General features: G+C 43.6%; 1 protein-coding gene across 13 annotated transcripts in view; it reads left to right on the top strand.

Moving 5' to 3' along the window:
* LOC123500132 (E3 ubiquitin-protein ligase RNF185-like) overlaps positions 1 to 14240 on the top strand; it is a 237748-nt gene that overhangs the window by 46004 nt on the left and 177504 nt on the right. For 11 of the 13 annotated variants that reach the window (XM_045248800.1, XM_045248802.1, XM_045248801.1 and 8 more), the window contains 2 exons: positions 8954 to 9188; positions 9347 to 9478. In XM_045248800.1, the coding sequence (XP_045104735.1) occupies positions 9016 to 9188; positions 9347 to 9478 (305 nt within the window). In that variant the 5' untranslated portion in view covers positions 8954 to 9015. Of the gene's footprint in view, positions 1 to 8953; positions 9189 to 9346; positions 9479 to 14240 lie in introns of those variants that run through there. The other 2 variants (XM_045248811.1, XR_006673183.1) reach the window with 2 other exon arrangements.

Raw genomic sequence — 14240 nt, 5'->3', positions numbered from 1 at the left:
CTGGAGGTGTTCCTCGGTGTTCTTGGAGAAGACCAGGATGTCATCCACGTAGCAGGCGCAGAATGGAAGGTCACCGAGGATGCCATCCATTAGGCATTGAAAGGTAGCCCCTGAATTTTGGAGTCCAAAGGTGGAGTAGTTGAATGTGAAATTCCCGAAAGGTGTGATGACTGCAGTCTTGGGTATGTCCTCTGGGGAAACTGGAACTTGGAAGTAGCCTTTTAGGAGGTCGAGCTTGGAGAAAATCTTGGCCCCATGTAGACTGGAAGTAAGGTCCGCCATGTTGGGAAGGGGGTAGTGATCTGGTTCCGTAACGAGATTGAGGTGTCTGTAGTCGCCACAGGGCCGCCAGGTTCCATCGGCTTTCTTGACGAGGTGAAGAGGCGATGCCCAAGGACTTGACGACCTCTGACATATGCCCATTCGTTCCATGTCGGCGTAAGCTTGCTTTGCTGCTTGAAGCTTCTCAGGAGAGAGGCATCTAAACCTGGAGTGAATGGGAGGACCTGTCGTCTTGATGCAGTGGAAAATTCCATGTTTTGCTGGGTTGCCAGGCTTCTGACGAAGTTCTGGTCGAAATACTTCAGGAAATTCTTGGCTGAGCGTGTCATAGGGTGTATCCGTCCTCACCAAGCAGATTTCTGGGTGCCAGTGGTGGCAGCCAAGGGGTGTTGAGTGGAAGGTTGCTACATCCAGCAGTTTACGGTTGGTGACGTCGACGAGCAGTCCATAATGACTTAGGAAATCTGCTCCCAGGAGAGGTGTCTTGACGTCGGCGATGATGAAATCCCAGGAAAAGCTGCATTCGGCTGCTTGGATAGGGATGGTTCGTGTACCGTAGGTTGGAATTGTGGTACCGTTGGCTGCGATGAGCTTGATGTTTGATGGATGTGTGGACGGGCTGTATCTATCTTTTGCTGTGGCTGGGAAAAGGGAACGGAAAGCTCCCGTGTCCACCAAAAATTTGTGGCCGGATAAGACGTCTGTGACGAAGAAACCCGAAGTAGGTGAAACAAGTGCGTTGGTATTCCCGACTCTGGTTTCTGGAGGGGCCACCACTGTGGTCAGCAGTGACCTCGTTAGAAGTTTTTTGACCACTGGCAACCGGGGGCGCATTTGCGAGCTCCAGCCCCAAACTTAAAATGGTAGAAGCATAGGCCATGGGAAGGGTGATGGCCGGAAGCACCTGGTTTGCGGTCACGGGCCTGGTTGTTGGGCATCCATTTGCGAACGGTAGACTTGGCTGCATTGGTGTTGGGGAGGTCTTCAACTACCGCAGAGCAGACAGCGTCAGGGATGTGTGATGCCTTTGCGGCATTGATGAGATTGTCTGCCTTCTTTATGAGGTCTTCCATAGGGCTGTCATCAGCTTCGTATAAGGTGGCTCTCACAGACGAGGGAAGACGTTGCAGCCACAGTTCTCGAAACAAGTCTACTTGCCGTGGTTTGTTGGTTGTAGGATCAAGGCCGGGCAGTGTGGCTAGAGCTTGCATCTTGTTCCAAGCTGCGTGTGCTGTGGTGTCTCCTAGAGGTATTTGTGGAAGATTTAGGAGACGTTGTGCCCGGGCGCTAACAGAGAGTGTGAATTCTAAAAATCCTATGCAACCATATGGTGGTATTTAAAGTAACAGGCAATTATTACACTTGTCTTCTTGTACAATAAATGTTAAACATAATACTACACTCATATTTGATCAAATGCCATATCACAAAATCATAGAAAAAGAATATTAAAATATCTTTGTAAATTTGTTTTAGTCACCGTCAATCTGCTCCGTTCTCTTCGGAGATTGTGTTGATTGAAGGGGTGACTCAAGCAACGTTACAGAGAAGTAAACTAGAGATGTTAATAGTCTGCTATTTATTATAGGTATACAATAAGTAGAGGTGACAAGACGAGCAGTCGTGTAGGGGCGTGTGTGTGTCCTGGAGTCTCGATGCTGTCTGACCCACGTGGTGACTGGATAGTAGTAGTAGCAGTAGTGTAGTGGTGACTGGATGAGTGGTCATGTAGGCGAGTGTGTGTGTTCCGGAGTCTCGGTGCTGACTGAACTCATGTGGTGACTGGACAGTAGTAGTAGCAGTAGTGTAATGGTGACAGGACGAACGGTCGTGTAAGCGAGTGTGTTGGTGCTGACTGAACTCACGGGGCGACTGGACAGAAGTAGTAGCAGTACTTTAGTGGTGTTCACTACACACTGGAGTTAGTCAGGCGTGCATGTCTGGCGATGATTGTAGTAGTAGTGTAGTATTGTAGTGGTCTTCACTACAAGTTCTTCCTTCCGAACTTTGCATTCCCATTTGCAAAGTTCATATAGGGGTGAATCATTAACATGGATCTATGTCACTTCCTTGTGCAAATGGTTCACATAGTTGACTGCTGAGGCCAGAAGAGTAAGGCTATTATTAATTCCATTGACACAATAACGTGTATTTTGCGTCATCAGGGTGCTCGTGACGTATCTGATGACGCACATGTTGTGTCATGGCTGCTTTCTGCTAAGATAGTGTATATCAGGATATGTACTGAAGTGTCATGTTGGAAATAATTATTCTATTTTTAGTTTGCCATAAAAATTAATGTCATTTGTCATCTTCAGAAAATGGCCTTGAGAGGATAAACTATGATTTTTCTTTTATAAAATTTGTGTGGATTTATTTCTTATTGTATATACCTATTATGAAAAATTGCTCACCATCATCATTATTTATGTAGTGAAGAGAGAGAGAGAGAGAGAGAGAGAGAGAGAGAGAGAGAGAGAGCTCCCTCTGAGTCAGGTATCACCCCATTCCCACCGAGCCCAAATATGGCACCAGGAGCTGTTTTTATTTGTCCGTAGTGAAGAGGTTAAGCTCTTCCAAGTAGGAGGAGATTGGCTTCCCTTTTCCTTCACTAACATCACCGATTCACTGTGCCACAGGGACTAGGGCCTTGAAGAGAGCAGTCCATTGGTATGGAAGAGCTACATGTTGATGAGCTTATCGCTAACACTCATGGCACTGGTAATGGCCGAGTTAGTGACTGGAACGGTCAAGTTTGGCACATTGCTGGAGAGTTTTATCTGAAGATGGCCTGCACCTCAGATTGGCATTCAAAATGGTAGCCAGACAAGCAGACAGAGGTTCACCGTTTTCTTCCTCACCATGGAAGTGACCTGATTGCTCCTCAAGGGTAAGAAGAATGTCAGCATTGTCACCTCCTGCTTCAGGATGGACTGGCTGGGGACTGCCAAACAAATCCAGCTCCTCTAAGGGGTCAGGAGCTTTAGGCCATAACATAAAAAAAAGAAACTTACCTCACAACTACCATATTGACTTTATTAGCCCCCACAGCTAAAATTGTGCACATGTTGTTGTGGGCTGTTCACTGCACCATGTTCTGGGCCATGCAGATGGGATCTCACAGAGCCCTATATAAAATCTGCGTGTGTTAATGGAGCTGTCAGTATCACAGGGCTTGAAGTAAAGTTCAAGAGACAGTCAACACGTGTATTGTTCTTTAACCGGCTACAGGAGACAAAACAATCCTGGCTAACTCAGTGTTTTAGTGTCCTCCTCTCGGTCTGGGTGCAAGCCTTCTAAGGATTGTGGGTAGGTGTGGCTGCCAGATGTATGAGAGTGTAGAATATGTGTATTAGTATAGTGTTGTTTCCCTACTTTACTATCTAAGTAATATTCCTACACCTCCCTCCCCCCACCAAGTTCATAACGAAGTCTTGAACTGACCCAACAACTACCACCTTGGACATTATGTAGGCGCCTAGAACATCAAAGTGGTGGTGGGTCTGGGGTCCCAAGGGCGTCTCTTGAGGGGTCCCTAGGGGCGATGTCTGGACATAAGAAGCGACGGTTCCTACACAGGACTCGACCACACGGCAGGCGAATGTCGTACTGACGTGGTTCATGATATGCCATCACTGTGCCAACCTGATCCCAGCGCTTTGTCCTGGGGTTCTGGAGGCGAACCTGCTCATTAACAGCAAGGGCAATCAGCGAGTGGGCATGCTTATTGTAGCGGGAAGCAACGTCCTGCTCCTGCTGTGTTGCATGTAGGTCACAGTCCTCCTTATCAGGTTGCCACTCCATCTTGTAGGCTGCTGGGTGGGCTGGTACAGAAGTGTGGAGTGGGTGACCATAGAGCAGTTGTGCAGGAGAATGTCCAGCGTTGTTTGGTGTATTCCTCAGCTCCAGTAGTCCGTGGTCGAAGGCCTCGCAGTCAGTGTTGCCTGATGGAGCAGCCTTCATGATGAGTTGCTTCACAACTTTGACAGATGCCTCAGTGTGACCGTTGGCTTGCGGTTAGTGGGATGAGGTGATCATATGGCGGACACCCCAACGCTGCAAGAAGTCAGCAAATTCTCGGCTCGTGAACTGGGGTCCTCCATCAGTCCTGAGGCGTACGGGAACTCCTGAGCTTGTGAAGAACTTGCTAAACTGTCAAACAGTTGCAGCAGCGGTTGTGTCCCTGCCGCATGAGAAGACAACTGGCCATCCTGAGAACCTGTCTGCTATGACGAGAAAGGCCTTCCCAGCTACAGTGAAAAAGTCAGCAGATATAGATTCAAAAGGGCAGGTTGGATGATCATCGTTGTAGTATTCCTCTTGTCGTTGGCTCAGGAGTAGTGTCTGGCAGGCGTCACAAGAAGTCACAACATTCTGTATGTCGGAGTTTATGCCTGGCCAGAACACTGTTTAGCATGGAGCCTGGTGACTTTGACTCCCCGGTGGCTGTCATGCAGACGCGTGAGGACCGTCTTGCAGAGCGCTGCAGGTACAATAACATGTGGGCTGTAGAGAACTATGTCACCGTCACAGTACAGTTCTTTCCGAAGTTTCCAATATGGCAAGAGGGTAGAATGGAGATCATACCTGTTGCGTAGGAATCCATGACGCCCACATTCAAGAAGTGCCGTCTGCAACGGTTCCTCCATTTTCAGGTCTGCCGACAAAGTGCTCTGGATGCTCAGTCAGAGTTTGCATGGTCCTGAGTGCAATGGCATGCATCACAGAGCTATTGGCGAGTATGTTGTTGTCTTCAGTAGGGGAGGCAACAGGGTGATGGAATAATGATGCATCAGGTAAGCAGAGAGTCTTGCATGGCTGCTATTGTGCTGTGAAGACGTATGGTGACAACTTTTCCTTGAGGTGCTGAAGTCGTGGATTTTCCACAGCATCAAGAGTGTAGTGGTTCAGTATAGGAATCAGTAGACGATAATCAGTGACATGTTCAAAGTGATGCAGACCCCGCAGGTAAAAACTGCACTTGCGCGCATACGTGCATGTATCACCTGTGATATCGGTTGAGGGAACTTGGCAGGGATCAGTGCCAGGTCCCTACAAGCCTTGTATGATAATAATGGAACAGGCGTGCCTGCATGGATGTTCATCCAAGCTCTCGTTGTTTTATCCTTCACCTTGAGGTCAACTAGGAACGACCTGAGCGCAGGCTTCATCACTGAGCCGCCTGCTGTGAATCTTGGGGCGTCAGGTAGTGGCTTCAGGTCACTTATAGACAGACCTATATCTCACAAGTGCCGTGGGCCAGTAATGTTCTCATCTGCACCAGTATCAGGCAGCATTGTGAGGTTACTCATCCCTTTGTAGTGGATGAATGTTATGACGACAGGCAGAGACGTTGTAGATGGAGCGTGGGAGGCAGAATGAACACGCCTCGTGCTGGTACCCCTGTGGCCTTGAGGGGTGAGGGCAGCCGTCGTAATTGTCTTCCCTGTCTGGATGGAAGAACTGCCTTTGTCCTTGGATTTAAGGCAGCACTAGTCATAATGCCCCTTGTTACCACACAGATGACACTTGAATTTCAATGCTGGGCATCGTTGTGTCTTGCTCAAGTGTTCCTTCTTACCACAGTTGCGACTTACAGTGTTAGTGACGGGGCATTGGTTCTTAGGATGCAAGCACGTACAGCTGTCACATTTGTCCTTGAGTGGTGCGGGTGACCTTGGTAGGTTGCTCGTTTCCTTTTCCCGCTTGTAGAGTGAAGTGGCGCAGACAGACTTTGAAGGTGAGACTATGGCGGAAGTGGTGCGCCCCACTACCTCGAAAGCGTAGCATTGATGTACGGTTTCATCGAGAGTCTTGGTGGCAATAGTACTGATCAATTCTCGTACGAAGTCTTGATCACATACGTCCATCAGCAACACCTGCTTCAGTTGTGTCTCCTCGCATTATGTGTTAGCGCCCTTGCAGATGTCTACTGCCTCTGCAAGACTTTTCACTCTGACAAAGAAATCGTTAAAACATTCCCCTACCTGTTGTTTGCGTCATAGAGCCTCATTTGTTTGGGCCTTGACGTGTTGTTCAAGCACATCTAACACCTGTTCAATTGGCCGCGTGTCGTCTGGAGTCACACGTAAGCAGTACTGCAGAATGTGCAGCACCTCAGGTGTCAGGCACATGCGTAACTAAATGTGTTGTTTGGGAATGTCAAGATTTGCAAGGTCAGTGAATGTGGCGTAGTCCTTCCATTGTCTCCTCCACGCCTTGTAGCCTGGGAAGGTAACATCAGACTGAAACGGGGATGGGGGATGGATGACTGCCTTTGTATTTGTAGGGTGTAGCATCCCAGCTGGGAACGGCTGTGGAGATGGAGAGGGTGAGGTGGAGGTGGGGGACGCTGCAGCAGGTTGGGTGGTGAGGCACGACTGCTGTGCGACAGTTGCCAATAGCTGCTGGAATTTCTCTCTCCATTGTGATTCTCGCCATTCATCTTCCTGCCTCCTATGTTCCTCCTCACGTCGGCATTGTTCTTCCTCTTGACGTTGCTCAGCTGCCTCCTGGTGACAGTTGTCCTCCATGATTTGCAGTACTTGAAGTACATCAGGGTGAGGAGATTCTGCCATGGTTGCCTGTTGCTGAATTTGTTGTGGTTTTCACGCCCTTGGCATGCGTGTTTGCGTCACCAACTCCTTGAACCCTCACTGTTGCAATAGTAGCATAACCAAAGGCACATATACGACCACAGGTGAGGCAGTGTGCCTTGGGGAGTGCGTAGTTGTGCAAAATCTGTGGTGGAATCACATGAGGCAACACTCCCACCTTGAGGGGAAGCAGTGGTGGTGGGAAGTGGTTAACTCCCCTTGCTCGTCACGCTCCACTCGGCAGTGTCCCGACATGTCTCGCAGGTGGGGGCACATATGACTGTAGCTCCATTTTCTCAGTGCAAAGGGGGACAATGGTATTCCTGATAGCATCAGAAACCCTTCCTGGCACTGGAAAAAAATGCCACCACACTGCACTAGACACTGTAATCACTGCACAGGAAACACAGTAGCACTGCACTATACCACGGGCACGTAACACACCACAGACTAAGACGAAAAGAGAGACAAAACACTGAGAAAGCACTTATCATACGCCGGCTATACTCGCTGTGCCATGTTGTGGGCTGTTCACTGCGCCATGTTCTTGGCCATGCAGATGGGATCTCACAGAGCCCTATATAAAATATGCGTGTGTTAGTGGAGCTGTCAGTACAGGGCTTGAAGTAAAGTCCAGGAGACAGTCAACACGTGTATTGTTCTTTAACCAGCTACAGGAGACAAAACAATCCTGGCTAACTCGGTGTGTGTGTGTCCTCCCCTCGGTCTGGGTGCAAACCTTCTGAGGATTGTGGGTAGGTGTGGCTGCCAGATGTATGAGAGTGTAGAATATGCGTATTAGTATAGTGTTAAGTGTTTCCCTACTTTACTATCTAATTAATATTCCTACACATGTATGCTTGGTTAGCTAGCTTGTTTTGTTGCTCATAGATACCAACATTGATGTATAAAATCAAAATCAAATATCAAGTTTGATCTAAACACAATCCTCATGAAAATTGTAATAGAATAGACTAAATGATTTTTATTGAGTGAAATATGTTTTTTTTAGACATTCATGTCTAACCACTTTATCCATGTGGTTCTCACATTCACAGACTCCACGAAATGATGCCTTCTTACTGAATTTTTGGTCACATGCTCGTCTTTCTCAACAGTTTCATAGCAACAATCAACTTACCCCTATGCTCAACTTACCCAGTCTCCCCTATATCCTTAAATATCAAGTCCCGTTAGATTGAAATTGTGTTATTCAAACGCATTAATTGAGAGTTGACTGTATATAGATAGGTACAGCTGCACCACAGACCAAAAAATGTATTTGCTTTTTAGCTAAAAAGGTCAATATTAGCTTCTGTTTGCTGCATTTTTCCCCTGGTTCAGAAAACATGACTTTCTTGACCTCATTATTTATTTCCCAAGAAGAATTTTGAGATTAATATTTATACTTAGAACTACATGCCAAGCATTTGATATATTCTGAGAATCTAATTGATTGCATACTTTAAAGCACAAATGTTTGGAGTGAAACTTTTTTTTTTTTTCAAGAATCTTTTATTCAAAATATTTTTTTTTCTTTTTACATTAGTATAGTAGTACATTCTTCTGATATATAAAGTGATTCTCGTAACGTTCTAATAAGTTTGCAGAAAACAATTGATGTGGTAGTTTTTCACTGTTAGAACATCATTTCAAAACCAGGAGTCATTAGTTTAAGTAATAAAGAGTAATGCTACATAAAGCATTTACACTAATAAAAGTCAAATGTGAGTTATTTTCTTCCTTTATTTGTTTATTTTATTTTTTGGATGGTAATAACATTTCAGAAACTTACAGAAAGTGTTGGGATCAGAAAAATATAAGAAATTACTGTTGTATATCAGCCATGGGTATTAAGATCATAGAAAGGCCAGGAAGTAATCTCTCATAATGCTAGCATACAAAATTTGTTCATGGTTACCAATGATTATAAATGTATCATTGACAAGAAAAGAAAGATTATTTTTGTCATCAAAGAGCAATTTAATGAAATTTGAAGTGACTTGGATTTCATTGGAGTATTAATGTAGATGTTGAAATTTATGTGTATTGTGAAAAATATGTTTATTTTTCAGATTTTTGATGAGTAAAGCAGTCCCCCAAACTCTTTGTGTGAGTTACAGAAAAAATCCACAGCATGGCAGCAGCTGGACCAAGTAGCAACAGCAGCCACAGTGAGAGCAGCAATAATGCATCAGGAGGTGCTGAGGGAGGCGAGGATGAGGTCCCAGATAATTCCAACTTTGAATGTAATATCTGCCTCGATACAGCCAAGGATGCTGTTATCTCAATGTGTGGACACCTTTTCTGGTAACGAGTTGCCTTATTCATTAGTTCATCTGCATATACATCATGTTTGCATAATTCTAGTATGATCTTCATATATTTATTTATTTATTTTCATCTTAGAAGATGTTGTTATTACATAACAAACTTCTTTTTTCTACCTAACATTTTTCCTCTCTTAGCTGGCCTTGCTTGCACCAATGGTTGGAGACACGACCGAACAACCAAACCTGTCCTGTTTGCAAGGCAGCCATCTCCAGAGACAAGGTGATTCCACTCTATGGTCGAGGTTCTGGAAACCAGCAGGATCCCAGGTAAATTAAATTATTGATTTTGATTTCATGTTCAGTAAAAGAAAGGCAACTTATTTGATGTTTGATAGAAGAAATATTGGCTCTTCATACATCTTCCTTTTGGTGCTAATCTGTGAATGATTAAATCTATGAATGTTGAACTGGTGCATTGAAATAGTCTAGAGAAACTACTAGATTTGCCACCTAACTTAATGTCACACAAAAAGTTGGTATACTGGAAAAAAAATCTCTTTATCATTTGTGTGGTATCAAACCAATTAATAAAATGTTAGAGACATTTTTAGGTACCATCTTCAAGCAGCGAGCAAAAAAATGTGGTAAAATGAGCTAAATACTTCACACATTATCACAGGATTGGCATGTATCATCACCTTTAGATGAAAATTATTTTTCCTCTCCATGTAAGCATGACACTGGTGAAGATGTCTGTTTATATTGTATCTCTTAATGTCTTCCCCAGTTACTGCTTGTCTGTTTAGCTACATTGTGTTTTGCAATGTCTTTCCTGAGTTGCTATTTTCTTTGGAAATAAAACCCATCTTTTCACATTTAGGTTCTTCTTTTGTGGTATGTAGATGCAAGCAACTACAACATGTTTAAACCTTTGGCATTATTAATCTTTAAACAGTGTGGTATATTATGACTTGAAAGTTTCTACAACCAGAGTAAAATAGTTTTGAATATGAGAAGATATTGCATGTCTACTTATTCTTGCTTAATATTTTATTAATAGATACATTGAAAAATGAACTTGTATACTGTCATACCTCGCTGAACACGAATTCGCTGAACACGAATCTCGTGTATACACGAATCGGTAAAATATACCATATTTCACCGAGCATGACTTTGACTCGCGATTGCACGATTTGGTCTCCATTTGAATCTCCCGCTGGTCCTGGTGAATGCATGGGACTTCCCTTCCCAAATGTCTTGGACTCGCCCCGGGGCTGACAGTAGCACGCTGCCTCGCGCCACTCGCTCTCTCCTTGTCGTGCTGTTGTTGTGTGCAGACGTGTTTTCCTTGCGCTCTCTTGATTTCATCTTAGCCATGGCCAGTCAGAGGCCCATCACTTCGTATTTCAAGCCCTCTCCAACCAGCAAATAAACTAAATAAGATACGTACTAGTATTGTAGTTAAATAAAATGTGTGTTTGGTACTTCATTTATTGTTTTTTTTTGTCTTTTTGGTAAAAAAGTGTTTTTTTGGGGGGATGTGGGAACCTAACCCCTATTTTCCCATAGGGCCTATTATTTGCCCAACACGAATCATGCCGTGCACGACAAGCTCAGGAACCTAACTGTCGTGTTGGGCGAGGTATGACAGTATTATGTATGTAAGCTGAGATAAAATATTTGGTCATAAAACATAGAAAATATTTCTCACACACACACACACACACACACACACACACAGCGAGAAATGAATATGTTAAGGTGAGGAAGGAAGAGGAAAAGAACTTCGAAAAAGACATTGTCGAAAAATGTAAGGAACAACCAAAATTGTTCTATAGATTCATAAATGGAAAAATTAGGCAAAAAGAAACAATAGAAAGGTTAAAAGGAGAGAACGGGATGGTGGAAGACCCAAAAAGTATGGCAGAACTATTAAATAAAAAATTCCAGGAAGTCTTTACTAAGGAATCCAAATTTGAGAGGCCACAAATTAATAGAGAGACAATCTATATGAAAGAGATTAAAGTAACCAAGCTTGAGATAAAAGAGTTAATGAAGGAACTGGATGAAGAGAAGGCAATGGGACCAGATGAAGTCTCAGGCAGAATACTGAAAGAATGTAGGGAAGAACTAGCAAGTCCTATATACAACATCATAAAATGCTCAATAGAAAATGGAACAGTACCAGTAGAATGGAAAAGAGCTGAGGTGGTTCCCATATATAAGAGTGGAAGGAAGGAAGAACCTTTAAATTACAGACTGGTATCACTAACTAGTGTAATATGCAAGATGTGTGAAAGAATAATAAAGAAACAATGGATCGAATTCCTTGAAGACAACAAATTAATATCAAATAGCCAATTTGGTTTTAGAAAAAGACGGTCTTGTGTAACTAATTTATTGAGTTTCTATTCTAGAATAGTTGATAGAGTACAAGAGAGAGAGGATGGGTTGACTGTATTTATTTGGATTTAAAAAAGGCGTTTGACAAAGTGCCACATGCAAGATTACTATGGAAGTTAGAGGAGAAGGGTGGCTTAAAAGGAAGCACATTGAGATGGATAGAAAATTATTTGAGGGGGAGAGAAATAAGGACGGTAGTTAAAGATATGAAGTCCAAGTGGAGAGCAGTAGAAAGCGGAGTGCCACAGGGGTCAGTATTGGCACCAATACTTTTCCTCATTTATATTAACGACATGCCAGAAGGAGTGAACAGCTACATAAATTTGTTTGCAGATGATACGAAACTGTGCAGAGTTATAAAACCAAAGGAGGATTGTGAAATACTGCAAGAAGACCTAAATAAGATCTGGGAATGGAGTAAAAAGTGGGAAATGGAATTCAACGGGAACAAAAGCCGTGTCATGGAAATGGGAAAGAGTGAAAGATGACCTGTGGGAATCTATAAGATGGGAGATGGAGTAGAACTGGAGAAAGTCAAAAAGGATAAGGACTTAGGAGTGACGATGGAAGAAAACAATCAACCAGTAAGCCATATTGATAGAATTTTTTGAGAAACATATAATTTGGTAAGGAATATTGGAGTAGCATTTCACTACATGGACAAAGAAATGATGAAGAAATTGATAACTACTATAATAAGACCCAGATTGGAATATGCAGGAGTAGTGTGGACCCCTCATAAAAAGAAACACATAAGGAAATTGGAGAGGCTACAAAAAATAGCTACAAGAATGGTTCCAGAATTTGAAGGGATGACATGATTGTTGAGCAATGTCCTGATCTAGTCTTGGGAAGGAGGCCTGGTAACATATGGAGACACTAGAGTGCGAGTACACATTTTTTTATTTATTGTAATTTTATTGCTTTATTCTTGCGTGTATTTTATTTATATACAGTGGTGCCTTGGAATAAGAACTTAATCTGTTCAAAATTTTGTTCTTATTCCAAAATGTTCTTACTCCAAAGCATCAAAATACATGTATTCTTATGGAAGTAATTATAATTCGTCCCAAACCACCTTCCAAGACCAAAAAAATTCTATTTTCCACCTAATTTCTTACTTTTTGAATACTATTACTATATACTACTACTATTATGCTATAACTATAAAAGATAGGAAAATAAAGCAGGAAAGTAAGCAAAATGTAATATAACGAAAATTCTACTTCTTGTGGTTAGAAACAAGCGTCACCACATCCTCCTCATGTGACTCCATCAAGCCAGTACTGCACATTCTTATAAGTTTTTTTCTTTGATATACTGCATTCATTATGGAAGATAAATCAGAGATGTAAGCAAATTGTAATATGAAAATTTAACTTCTTCGCGGTCAGAAACAAGTGTCAATGTTTCCTGGACAAGACGGCCCCTGACCACGACGGCCCTCCCTGACAGCCCCGTGTTTACCATGACGACTCCGCACCAAATTTTAGGTTATTGTCCTCTTATTTCTTTCATTATGTTAACACGTTAACCGCAGATGGCAACTCAGCGTTCCTGAGATATTGTTTTGTAGTATGGAGCATTAAAAACCATAACGTATTGGTACACCGGTATACTGTACCTTGCGCATTTAGTGCATACATACAGTCAGCACCAAAATACTTGGCGCCAAACATTTTTCGCTTCGTGACGCCCTTTCACGAATGGTTAGAGATATTTATGGGGTACTTACCTAGACTTTAATACTTTGTCGGGTGACCCTTTCTTTTCATGCAGCTCTTTAGACGTAAGGGGACCGACAGGGCGAGGTTCTGGAGGAGTGAGGGCTCAAAGTGTTCCCAGATGTCTTCTATTTCCTTAACTAGCTTGGGGACTGTTGAGGTGTCACGTCCCCTTAGACGCCGTTTGATCAGACCCCACAGGTTCTCGATAGGGTTCAGATCAGGGCTGTTCCCTGGCCAGTCCCTGATATAGTCTACACCCACCCACTGAAACCATTCACGGATTAATTTGGCAGTGTGAGCTGGGGCACCGTCTTGCTGGAAAATTTCACTTTGACAAACGGTAAAACAGTCCTCGAGGTGGTCAGCGAGCAGCTCTAAGTACTTGTCTTTATACACTGTAAGGTTCTTGGGAAGCACTATAAGTTTTCCAGCCCCGTGGTACCCAAAGGCACCCCACACCATAACACTGTCTGGGTGTTTCACTGTCCCCTCTGTATACTTGGGGTGGAAGGGATCTGCACCTCGCCGCAACCTCACCTTCCCCCCACGGTTGCCAGTTACCGTGAATGTTGCTTCGTCACTCCAGAGTACAGTCTTCCACTTCTCCAGATCCCAATTGAGATATTTCTTTGAAAAAATCAGCCTTTTCTTTTTATGCTGGTTTGTTAGCAGCGGCTTTCTTCGAGGAGCACGATGTTGGAACCCAAGGTCGTCACGAAGGCGTTTCTGGATTGTTCTAACAGAGGTGTTTTCGAGAAGCTGCGTGTTCCTTTCCTTGAGTTCTTTTGCAGTAATTCGAGGTTCCTGTTCCACTTGACGTTGGAGTAACTTGAGGGTCCTCTGTGAGTTCTTACGTGGCCTTCCTGGCCTCTTTTTGTGAAGCGGTACATCAGCGTCTCCCGCCTCCCTTTTTTTCTTGGTCCAGCGCTGCACGGAGCGCAGTGCTACTCCACTTA

This window comes from Portunus trituberculatus, chromosome 50, assembly GCF_017591435.1.
Source record: "Portunus trituberculatus isolate SZX2019 chromosome 50, ASM1759143v1, whole genome shotgun sequence".
Lineage (NCBI taxonomy): Eukaryota > Metazoa > Arthropoda > Malacostraca > Decapoda > Portunidae > Portunus > Portunus trituberculatus.
This window is presented reverse-complemented; position numbering and strand designations above follow the sequence as displayed.